The 13,203-nt window shown below is 31.9% G+C and overlaps 2 protein-coding genes across 16 annotated transcripts in view; one reads left to right on the forward strand and one right to left on the reverse strand.

The window, feature by feature from the left end:
• On the reverse strand, window positions 1-7,828 carry LOC139523651 (nuclear envelope phosphatase-regulatory subunit 1-like). The gene is made up of 6 exons (XM_071317834.1): window positions 7,732-7,828; window positions 5,596-5,667; window positions 4,930-5,003; window positions 4,197-4,306; window positions 2,933-2,987; window positions 1-179 (listed from the first exon to the last, which is right to left on the reverse strand). The coding sequence occupies exons 1-6, from the start codon at window positions 7,760-7,762 to the stop codon at window positions 141-143; spliced, it is 381 nt and encodes a 126-aa protein (XP_071173935.1). The 5' UTR covers window positions 7,763-7,828; the 3' UTR covers window positions 1-140.
• Window positions 7,823-13,203, forward strand: part of LOC139523649 (uncharacterized) — a 25,935-nt gene continuing 20,554 nt past the window's right edge. For 4 of the 15 annotated variants that reach the window (XM_071317818.1, XM_071317820.1, XM_071317821.1 and 1 more), the window contains exons 1-2: window positions 7,845-7,905; window positions 11,244-11,784. In XM_071317818.1, the coding sequence (XP_071173919.1) occupies window positions 11,313-11,784 (472 nt within the window). In that variant the 5' untranslated portion in view covers window positions 7,845-7,905; window positions 11,244-11,312. Of the gene's footprint in view, window positions 7,990-11,243; window positions 11,785-13,203 lie in introns of all 15 variants that reach the window. The other 11 variants (XM_071317830.1, XM_071317832.1, XM_071317825.1 and 8 more) reach the window with 8 other exon arrangements.

The raw sequence follows: 13,203 nt of genomic DNA on the forward strand, positions 1-13,203 counted from the left end.
TCTTTCACTCTGACACATGCCATTTATTAGGTATCTAATATTCCAGTTAGTGAGAAAATTCCGACTTGTTTGTAAATAGCAACTGTATCACAGATGGTTTACACTTCTGTATTAATTCTAAAATCTACGATCTGGTCACGTCATAAGGAGGGCCTAGGTTTTAGAATCAATTTACCAGTCTGAAATGAAAAAAATAATACAGTAATGAATTATCCTGTTTTTGACCAGATTTTTGACATTTTGGTTGCATTATGGAAATCATGCTAAGAATACCATTTGTAATGTTATTGGAAATGAATTTATTTTAAATGTACATGATGGGTGCAGGAACTGCTTAAACTACCAATGGCTGAGAAATCACCATTAGTTTTTGGTTACTGTTGCTTTATTTTTTTGTGACTGATCTTAAGTCTTTCATCTTTTTTTCTATAGTGCTATAAGTCTTCTTTAATTTTTTGTTGTACTCATGGCACATGTATCTTCTACCCTTTTTATGCAATTAAGAAAATAATTTTCTCAAAAAATGAAGACTGCACTAACACAAGTGATGTGAAATAGGTCCTAAATATATACTACAACTGTATGTGCATCTCCAATGTAAGATTGATAATTGCTTGCTTATCATCCACTGGCAATGGAAGACATTTGGTGACTGGACAGCTGTCTTGATAAGGCCAACTAAAATTAATTAGTAGATTTTCATCCAAATTTTTTTTAAAAATGGGGCGGGTGGGAGGTTTTTATTTTTTAAATTTTATTTCATATGAAACCTTGTCACGTGTTATTCATATATGCAAGTGTAATAATAGCTTATATCATGTAAATACATTCATAAGGTATCGTGCATAAGACAATAACAATCAAAACCAAGGAGTAACCAAAGACTCATAAAACAAAAAGACATTAACATCAACAGTTACAAATAATAATAGGAAACAACACGAACTCCACTAAAAACCAGGAATGAAATCAAGTGCTCTGGAAGGGTAAGCATTTCCTGCACCGTATACGGCACCCGTCATGTTATTTCTTTGTTCAGCTCGGTAATGATGGAAGGTTGTTATGACTGAGTGAGGAAGAATATCACTAAGATATGATTTCCGACACTCTTTTGTCATAATGGCCAACCAGCTCATGATGGCGACCATAAAATTGCTTGAGTGATGACCTAAATTTGATTGATTCATAGTCCTGTCTTAGCATCTCTTGAGAAAGCAGTAGTCATCGTTCAACAAAATCAATGTACTTTGAGCTAGCTCTAGAGTAACGTATCAATTGAGACACATATACTCCATATACTGGTGCCGCTTTTTCAAATTCGTATATATATATCTCTGATTGTCAACCACTGTTCTACATGTAATTGCTGCTTTTGAAACCCATTTAACAACAAACAGCAGAAATGTGGAGAAATGCTCTAGCTCTTCAGTTAGACTACCTACATCAAATGTATTTTGCTTTCTAATTGTTGTCCAAATAAAATGAAGCAAATGCATTGGTATACAACACGAGTACGATAAGAACAGAATAAAATGAAAACTCAAACAGTGTGGAAATAATAGGGTTGGTCCTTATATACATGTAATATGCAAGATGCAAATATTTATATATAATTACAATGTAGAACATAAAGTTGTTTAATGACTCTATCGAGGGTATTGGGACAGAGGATGTTTGCTGTTTTTCTACAAACGAAAGGCATGGCTAAATCTAAATCTAAGAGCTTGCTATAAATTAATAGATTAAAAATGAGTATGTTTGTCGATTTTTTTAACTCAATATACGGTCAGCAATCTAAAAAGTTCATGCTTGTGTCAATTTCTTTATTCCAGTCAAATGTGTTCCACGATTCTTACGCTTTAGGGTTGCATTCACAGTCCAAATTTCTTGACACAAAGTCATTGTATAAATAAAATAAATCCAAGGTGTTTTACTCGTTTACTCACAAACATTTGTGACATACGGCGATTTGCATTCTTTGACACAAATGACTCAGCATATTACTCGTAACCCGAATATTCATATAAGCTTTGGATTTCAAATATTTTGGCCACGAGCATCACTGAGGAGACATGTATTGTCGAAATGCGCATCTGGTACAAGAAAATTGATACCGTTAATTTTATCACGCCCTTTTCGTAATCAATCTCTATTCTCGGTAAATGATGTTGTCATCATAGATCAGCAGAATATATCGACTTAATCATTCAGTAAGAATACTCTAAGAAATACGAAAACCGAAATTTGAAACAGAAAGTTCTACATGAAACGAAATTATAGACGGTTACCGGTAACGGAAATGAACAAAATCCGGAAATCGTATTTTTTTACAAAAATAAAAAAAATCGGGGCGGGAAGATTTCCGAGGGGCGGGCGGGGATGAAAATCTATCAATTAATTTTAATTGGCCTAATGATGATGGATGGCTTTTTAAGGTTCAGTGGTATATCAATGCATTTGAGGACAAGTAGGTGTTTTTTAGGACACGAATATTAACCCTGCTCTGCACAATACAGACAGATTGAGCCAATTTTAATGGTGCTAGTTAACAAGATTACAGTCTCCTGGAGACATGTAATCTTAATATGGACACATTTTTCTGTCTCAAGGCCGACCAGTCTTTCCCCTTACTCCTTAATGTTGTGTGTTTAGCAGCAAATACCAATTTTCTGAGATACTCCTTAATGTTGTGTGCTTAGCAGAGCGCAGCAAATACCAATTTTCTGAGATTGAACCTATGATCTCCTACACTCTTTGACTAGCATGTTACCATGTGATTACTGAGGATATGTAGTCATATGAAGATCAGCAAAAAAGGGATGTTCCTCCAAATAAGTTACTGTTATCATTTTCAGGGATTTTTTAATACAGATATGCATACATATCCTCTCTTTTCCAACCAACATTTAGTGTTCTATTACAAAATACTTACTTCATCACAAGACATATTATAATCCGCCAACACTTGTCTACATCTGGTTGCTATACTGGTAAAAGTTAAGGTTTTATAATATTTGTCAATACAAGTTAAGTTATATATTAAGTCATATATTCTTTTGCTCTGTTAATTTTTAGAAATCATAAAAACTATGATCATATTGTACTGTTGATCCTTCATTTGTATGCATTAAATATGTAGAGAATCCTAAAATCTTAAGTGTTTCATTTCGCTCTGAAAACAATTTGCTGGTTGATTTTTATTTCAAAATTGAAGATGTTCATCAACTTATTTTCATTGGGGGAGGCAGCTTTTTTTTTTCATTTGCCACATATGACACGTGGTACCGTCCTGTAATGATCCAAACTGTAGAAATATATCTATAAATAATTGAATTGACTGATTTTGGATAATTACTGCTAAATCACTAGGATATAACAATATAGTTATTTTTGTCATGGTATTGAACCATTTTAATAAAGACCTATGTAAATGTACCAAAAATATCAGACTTTTTACTGAAATGGCTCATCTTAAAAATTTGAAGATGACACAAAATTAAATATTATCCTGCAAGTGTTTATTTAATATTTGACAAGTAAATTGATCATTGATGAAACACATTATATAAATAACACATAGCTGAGAGGGTGATAGAGCAGATTGGCACCCCGAGAAAACAGTGTCAACCAGGGTGAAGCCAAGGTTGACAATGCTTTTTCGAGGGATACCAATCTGCTTTATGACCCTCTCAGCTATGCGTTATTTAATTAATTATACTGAATGTCCTATCATTATTATCTTTTACAGATGAATTTTTGTTTAAAAGTATTTTCTATGACCTAGCATACATAACAACATTACGGGTATTAGAAAAATCAACAGAAATGAAATGATTTATTTTGACAGTTAAATAATAGAATCTGAGCCATAACGTACAACTTAAGCAGTGTCTTTAATAATTTGATGTATTAGAGTTAAAATTCAATTCATTGTCCTTTAAATTATCGCTTTTTGATTGGTCTGGGCGAGAGGGTGACATTCAAAAACATTGCCACCCTCTCAGCCATGTGATAGAGTAAATTAACACCCTCATATTAGCCAATCAAAATATGGCATTTTAACTTGAAGTATAATAATATAAATTAATTTATTTTGAACACTTCTCTTTGTCCCCTATTCTATTACTTTTAAAACACCTACTTTTACCACTTGATAACAAAGGTCAAAAGTTTTAAATTCATTATACAAAGGATACATTGATGGTGCCACAACTCTTTTATGAATTCCACACAAAAATAACATCAACAGCACTATACAACTAATGGTAAAGCAGGGGTGATTCCATAAAGATGTAGATAGATAAACCTGAAAGTAAACAAACATATATTATCAATTTGAATGGGAAATATTTCCAAAAGTGTATACCAAATCATTATGATTGGATTATAATGTCCTAAAAGAATGCCCATTAGAAGTTAGGCTAATGCTGTAACTATTTAAGATTTGGGTTACGAACAATAAAAGTACACATAGTGGCCTAGATAATGAAAAATTTCTTATTTCTTCATTATTTATCATCAACTTCTGTTATATTATATTTCTTTTCTCTTAACATGCTCAATAGAAAGTTCAATAAAGGATTCCTGTGGAATTACCGGTAATCATTTTTAGTCAGCACAAAATTAGGATCAAAATTTCAAGTACATGTAGTTCATACTGCAAATCCCTAGATACAGTCTTGTATGAATTGAAATGTTTGAAAAAATGATGCAGAATTTTAATTCCATGGCTGAAATTGTGTGGAATAAAATCCAAAATCCCTCATTCATCCTTAATATATTTAGTGTCTTAATGTAAAATGTAGTTTGAACAATATTTTTTGTTTAATTTACTATATATCAGTCCTTATTTTGACAGTAACATTTGGGTTGCTATACATATGTTATTTTGTATTTTAATATTTATGCTCATACTTGTAATATACTTACTTTTGTTGTGTAAGGATCAAGTAGCCAAGTGCCAGCACCTGCAGCTGTACAAACAGATATCACAATCAATACCACTGAAAATAACAGGAGGGGTTCAAAATATATATTAAATAATACAATATTGATAAATTTCACCATCTACATCAAATTGGAAAAATGATTGAAAATTTCCACACAGAAAATATACTGTAAACTAACTTATTCTTATAAGATACTTCATATCTCACATTTAGCCATTTCTAATTCTTTAACTGGTGATTTAATTTCCTGATTTTCTTAATGAAATTCGACAAGGAAAGATCCAAGTTATATATTTATACAACAATTTTTATTTGCATTATTTTTCTTCTTTTGAAAGTCATGAATATAAATCGCTCACAAATATTAGTTGGTTTACAGTGTATCCCACAAAGACATAGATTTTTTTCTAATTTCACTTACCAAATAATTAGTTAGAAAATACACATTTAATCAGAATTACGAAACTTTTGTTGTATAATTTGCAATAGAAAGTACTAGGAACAAAAATGAAGTATGGCAAAATGGCAAATACTGCAACCATTTTATTGAAGATCATAAAGCAGATGCATCTCAACTAAACATTGCTAAAGCATCATAGTATAAAATAATAAAATCAAGTTCAAAATCTAATATATGACAACTCACTCCGCCATAATCTAGCTGTTGGCTGAACCTTGTCGATTACTTCTGTTAATCTTCTTTCAAAGGCCTTCAAGTCTGCAATAACATAAAAATGAGACATGTTCTAGCTTCAATAATAAATAGAGCATAAAGAGTTCAAAAATACAATGAATAGAGAATAGGCAAAATCAAATAAAGAAACCAAAAAATTGACATAAAAAAGGAAAAATACAGAGATAAAGATGCCCCCAACCAGAACCTTTTACAATTGCACTTCAACTAATGTGAATTTTAAACCTTGGTAGCCTAACCTTGTGACTGTCCCATCAAGTTTATCCTCTTGTATTAACTGATATGAATAGAATATAAATTGAACTCTCCAGGCACTCAGGACTGTTTATAGACTCCTTGCAAATAAAAACTGGTCCCTTTTATATACATTTTACATTCATGTAGCCAAGAGTGCTTGAAGTCATATTAATCACCAACATTCAACGTATCAAACATATTATTTTATTTGTGCTGTTATCATTAAATTGTACTTTTTAATCTTATTATTATGCACAAAAGAAAAAGTACATCCATTTCACAAGGTGGAAGGATGGTCAAGGTAGAAGTTTTACAGCCGATTTCAATTAGTACAACTATGTAGCTAAAGGTAATATCTTTGGTTATCTTGCTTGTTAGCTGAACCGTGAAGTCATTGTTAGGAAAGGTAAACTACCCTCCTTTCCAAGTAGCCTAGTCCTACAGACAGGTAGACTAGCCTAGTCCTACAGACAGGTAGACTAGTCTACTCTAAAAGGAGGGTAATTTTTATTACAAACCAGCGAGTTAAAATTATCATGGTTCTTATATAAAATTGTTGTTCAAAATCCTTTTATTCAATATTCTATTGACAATTCTTTTTATACATCCTTGATACATAAAGATGAAAACAGTCTTAATTTTTACATTTACCCGTAAACATTTGAAAACTGAATTTTTATTTTCAAAAAAATAATGTACGTACTTTGTAGAACCCCAGTGCCAATCTAAAAAAATCTCAATGTTACAATTTCAGCACATGAACCACCAACCCAATACTATTTAAAAGCTATGTTTTGTACTGAAAGGTATGAAATAACTTTTTTTATGATTCAAGCAATCACCAGAACCACTATTTTATAAAAAATACTCATTTTATAGTCATTTCCTGTCCGTGTACTGAACCAATTTTTAATTCATACGAAAACATACAACACAGTTTTTTGACATTAAAAAATAATCAGAAACAGTAAAAATCATAGTAAGCCTTGACAAAAAATCTAGATATATACATAAAACAATTCAACAGAACCTGCTTTTAAAATTTGAGTAAACACGTGAATAAAAACTCAACAGTGGAAACCGTAAGCAGTTAAAATTGTTATTAGTACGAAAACACATCACATGATGATATGTCAAATAATAGCCTGTAATAGACCACTTTCAAGTTCATCCGTCACCGGAAAAATCTGGCGTGACTTCATTTACCAGATAGAGGGCTCGCCTGTATCCCTGCACTATAACCGTTTATCAAGCGTCTTAGCGATTGTCATTGTGCAGGATAAACCAGAAATAAAGGTTGTTCAGTAGGTACTAAATCACAATTCCCTAATGACAGCGGTGCAGATTGTCAATTATGAGAATTTAATTTGCTGAATAATTCGTAAAATATACATATAGCTTTAAAAATTTTCAACCACTTGCTCAACATTGAAACAGAAGTCAAGACGCACCTTAACGCATGAGTGAAGTTCACTAAAACCGAAGTTTTTGATGGAAATGCATCAAACTCGAAAGTCTTTTATTGAAACATGAAAACAAGATTCCATTTCATCTTGCTATTTGATACCTTGTTCACAGTGTATATTGCAAGATTGTGCAAATGTAAATGTGTGCTTTAGACATTATTGATTGACATAAGACCAATATACCCTAGCTCAGCAGCTGCCAGTGTCAAAACTGAAACCAACACAGATAACTGCCAGACAGGATGTTTTGGCAAATACAAATGATCAATGCATGCGACACGGTATGTCTTATATATTTTTTAAAAGGGCTAATGTTCTTTTAATATAAATGAGTTTTTGAATTGAAATTATTGGTTGTTTTCTTGAAATATATCTCTTTTAGTACCCTCTGTCTGCTCAGCTGACATTTTCGGCATCAAGAACTAGCACCGGTCCAACTTGTTAAAACTGTTTTGATTGGTTCAATTTTAAAGCTAAGCCAATAAAATAATCCAATGCATAATGTATGACCGACAACGAGGCTGAAGCAGTGCGGGCGATTGTTAATTTTCTACATTTGGTATTATTTGTTAAATTACTGAAAAATTTCCAATCAGATTGTGAAAGAAAGTGGTTGATTTGTGAATAATTCACGTATTCTAAGGTTTGCAGTTAAAAATGCCGTCGAAATTAGCCCATTTAGAACGTTTCTTGCTAATTTTCGTGTCTTGCACATGTGCTAGGAAAAGCAAAATAATATATCGATTTAATTATCATTAAAACAAACACTTCTGATAACAAAGTGTAGTAGTAATATGCATATTGCTAAACTTGAAAACATTACATGTACAATAAACACTTGAACAAAAGCACCTGAAATATAAACGACTTGCCAACCTGACTGAATATGGTAACAATTCTGTATACTCTTCAGAGCTTATGTTTGTAATTGCTTGCTTATACCGACTCTAAATAAAGCTTTATGTCTTATGTCTTATACTGTCATTGACAGGTTGGGGACAACCCACCAAATGGGGAACTGTTCCCCAAATGAGTAACACTCCCTCATTTGAGTAATCATTTGGTAGTGTTAAAAAAACAAAATTTTCTTAACTGATACTTTTTTCATAAAATGGCACATATTCATGAAAAATGCAGCAACTTTTCTAAAAGATGATTATCCTTATCTTGATTTACTGAGAAGATACAAGTCTATGAAAAATCATAAAATTTGACTATTTTCAAGGCTTCTAACTTTTTTAAAACCCATAACAGAAATATAATTCTTTGGGAGAAGTTGTTCCATTTTCTATAAATTTGTGCCATTTTACCTTAAAAGACCCATTTCTAGAAAATTTAGTTTTTAGCACTATGAAATGATTACTCAAATGAGGGATTGTTACTCATTTGGGGAATAGTTCCACGTTTGGTGGGTTGTCCCCAACCTGATTGACTGTCAGATAAATGTACCTGATACACTCGTGAATAAAAGCTCTAAATGTTTACCCACTTCCTAAGGGGTTGCAAAAAATTGCTGACAAATCGCCCCACTTGTTAACCAACACAACAAAAATCCCCCAAACTGGTTTACCAAACTCGCCGCACTTGTGAAAAGGGTTAAATTCCTTTAATTTTCACCTGCCAACTCGCCCCACTTTATGAAAAAATGTACAATCTAGATGAATATATATTAAAAAAAATCTGCAATTCAATTCTGCCAACCCTGGCCCATTTTTAAATGAAAACTCATTAACACAGAATACAAAAAATAATGAAAATTGCATGATTATTAATGAATGTGTAAATGACATTTCACTTGCTTATACTACAATGGTAAATACATTATTTATTATCATGTAATTTTCGTATATTTGGAGGAATAACTTTATTCTTGCAAGCTTAAAACAAAAGAAAAGAAACCTGTTAATTGTACCATAATCCAATATATTATCATGAACATTGTGAATTTGAAAGATTTCAATTAACAGCAATTTGTACATACCACATAACGGATTGGTTACTTTTGTCTTTGAATTAAGAAAGATTAAACACTATCAAGCAGTCTTTGAATTAAGAATGATTAAGGTTCATGTGGACCCTTTGGTTAAAATGGCTGTATTTTCACCTCAAAATTTACTCTGAGTACAGGCAAACCTGTGCATCTGGAAAAGTTTTAAGGCATAGCATGCCCTAGATAAATAGAATTCAAATGCATTGTATGATTTAGAAAATTCATAACTTAACTGGATTTTGCTGTACACTTTTTTTCGTCCCTGCAGAAGATGATAAAATTAACAAACAGTTGAGTTTACCTTGATATGGTCCACTCAGGTACACAGTTTAAATAACCAATTATTGTCAGGTATCTATTGTCCATCTCATGTCCATGTCAAGCAATACAGCTCACTTCAATTATTACCTGTGGGGAAGTTCTCAAACCTGTTTCCCAACTTAGTTTATTTTGGCACCTTCTGGAGGAATGAAAAAAAGTGTACGGCAAAATCCTGGTAAGTTTTTATTTTTCTAAAACATAAAACATATTTGAAATTTATTTATCTAGGGCATGCTATGCCTGAAATTTTTTACAGATGCGCAGGTTTGTCTGTACTCAGAGTAAATTTTGAGGTGATCGAAAATACGGCCATTTTAGCCATAGGGTCCACATGAACCTTAAACACTAGCGAGCAATCAGTGAAAGTCAAATGTTACTTTCAAGTTAATATCAAATATAATGTCCATTCATTCATTTAGGTATTCATTTTATTATTAAAGGGGACAGGAACATAGATATTCAACGGGATTGCATCTTTTTCATCAGTGGGGCAAGTTGGCTTACTAAATTCATTGTGGTTTATCTATTTGTCCTGAGTAGGGCAAATTGTCAGACATTATTTAAGCAGGGCCCAAATAAGGTTATCAGTATCTTGGCATAAGGAGATCTCGGTTTATTGTACATGTATGTCAAGCTATGACATTTTAAATATTTCTACAAATCTTTCAAAAAAAGGTCATCATTAGTTCAGTTTTGTGGTAATAATCGTACATGTAAACTGATAAAGGATGTTATATATATTTTTTTTGTAAGAAGATAGCTATAGTTTGGTGGTAAGACAAATTTTATGTTTGCATTGGTTTTTTTTTAAAGTTTGAAGTTCTTGCTAAAGATCTAAAACAAAAAATGATCTGCTACTTTTCAGCATGGTAGGCACAAATAATTAAGATTTTCGGTATTTTTTCATAACGGTTTTTTATTTTCGGAATTTTATGTTTTGCACTATGAGACTTTCTGAAAGGTAAATACAAATATCAAATTGTGTTTATAAATGGAGTTCCATTGAGTAAAAATTCATTAAACATGTTAAATAAAAAGTACATGAGTATTATTAGATTGTTAGATTACCAGGATAGTCTGAAGTTCTGAAGAATGAAAAAAAAATTGAGGTTTAATTTGAAGACAAAACATTATATTTAGTGATTTTTTTCCCCGGTCTACACACTTATGTGCCCATGACAATATACTAAACACATGTAAATTGAATAAAGTAATTTCATGTACCATTTACATCTTGCAAAACTTTAGAAATAATCATTCGATTAAGGAAATGCCCCCTCCCCCTTAAATAAAAAAAAACATGCCCTTTTAATTTCCTCCAGCTTGTCAAATGATATTAATAATTACTTCATGTATTCCATGGGTGTAAGCAAATAGTTCTTCTTTATAATTTACTTTTTTGGGAGAAGGGTAATGATTTGAAAAATTTAAATTTGACTGGTAATTTTACTGTGACCATTTAATCAATGTGGTTGAAACCTACATTTTGTAAGGTCAGCAAGAAAAGAACATTTTGGGCTGAAAAAGTGTTACTCTTTATTATTGTTATTTTATTGTACAATAATTGTTTTATATTTCCATTACAGGATTTTTTTCATCTTTGAATGTCATTCTTTACATTTTGAGAACATTACAGATATATTTTTTGGTTAAAAATGCCAACCAGATCCCGTAGTAGATCACGCGAGCGTTTAGACCGATTTGGTAGAGTTATTGTACCGCCCAAAAGATCCAGGAGTCGTAGTCCAAGAATCAGAAGAAGTCGCAGCAGAAGTAGGAGTCGTAATAGTAGATCACATCGTAGGTCATTGAGTCGTGACAGAAGGTCACCTAGGAGATCACCCAGAAGGTCACCAAGGAGATCTCCAAGAAGATCACCACGAAGATCTCCAAGAAGGTCACCAAGGAGATCGCCTAGAGTTCACAGAAGAAGTCGAAGTCGCAGTCGTACTTCTCCTAGACATAGATCTCCTAGACCAAGAAGTAAAACACCTCCTATTGGAAATCGTACAAATATAAATGATATTGACCTGATGAAGGCTAGAGTGTTTGTTGGCAATGTTCCAGTTGCGACTATTACAAAGAAAGAGCTTGAGGACATATTTGGAAAATATGGCAAAATAATAGGTAAGAATTGACAGTATTGTAGTAAATTTAAACAATCTGAAGATTCTGAGTCGTGTTGATCCATTGTTAGAAGAATATTTGGTCCTCTATTTAGTCAGAACAATTCTGTGGAATGAGAGCAAGAAAAATGATATTGAACATTTACTGAAAACATAGCTTATAGTTATACATGTTGAAACAACTAGCAAAATGTTATCGCTAAATAAATTCATTGACATTATTATTCATCAAAACATTGATCTTATTCATATTGGCATTAGAGTCTGCACCAAAATCTTTTTCAACTACTAGTCTGAAGACCAATATTCCAACATTTTTTCTTATTGGTCCAAACAAAGTTTTGCAATAACTTACTAGTCCATATAAGATTTCACTAGTCTAGGGCATCAGACTAGTGGCTAACCGTGCAGACTGCAGCAACATATTTGATTGTGTTGTGGGACACCAAATATATTAAACCAGGATTTATGAACTTATATTGCTGTCACTTTTTGAGATATTATTTCAAGAATAACTGTTTAATATCATAAGAAGATAGTTATTTCACCAGCAGTCATCATTTTTGCTATTTAAAAAACACACAAAAGCAATATTCAAAATAAAGAAAATATTTATTTGATCAGTGTCATTATTTGAGTCCTGTAAGTGTTTAAATAAAAATAGTCTCAAAGATGACTTTTCAACCTTAAACTAATATACAGTTGCAAAATGCGTAATGATTTGTTGTTACAGGTATTAAAAAGTGATAATCACCTTCAAAATCCTAGCTAAATGTAAAAACAGGTTCAGAAAATCTGCAATCACTACATTGACCGGGGCAACTCCCCGCAAGAAATATAACAAATAGTTTTACTGTTTTCAATCTGGAGATTTATTGTTCTTCCAAGCAGTAAAATAAAAAAAAATGGTGGATTCTGACGTGATTAATTGAAGAAAAAAATTCCACATACATAAAAAGTCATATGTTAATATTCGTCGAATAAGTTGTTGAAACGGTTTTTAAATGGAAAGTTGGAAGGATTTTAACGTGCGGAAGTCATGAATTTAGCTTTTGCGAGATATCATTTGCATATAAATTCTTAAATTTGACTATTATACTGAAGACATATATATATTTTTCGTCTTATATATATGTAGGTATAAACATTAAAATGACTTGCTAAAAGTTGAAATGATAATTTGGAATTTCATGAGAAAATTAAGTAACAGTATTAGGCAGTTGATTGCTTAAAGCGGTACAGTAATATAGAGAAAACCTTTTGAATCGTCTGGAAGTGACCGCTGAAAAGAAATAAACGGTAAAGCAAATTTGACAGTCATGTTTATTTGTGCAATTGACCAACTTATATAATTAAAAATATTGTGATTAGATTACAAATATATTTTTTTTGTTCTTTTGGTTTTCAGTTTAGGCCGAGA

This window comes from Mytilus edulis, chromosome 5 (assembly GCF_963676685.1).
Source record: "Mytilus edulis chromosome 5, xbMytEdul2.2, whole genome shotgun sequence".
In the NCBI taxonomy this organism is placed as follows: domain Eukaryota; kingdom Metazoa; phylum Mollusca; class Bivalvia; order Mytilida; family Mytilidae; genus Mytilus; species Mytilus edulis.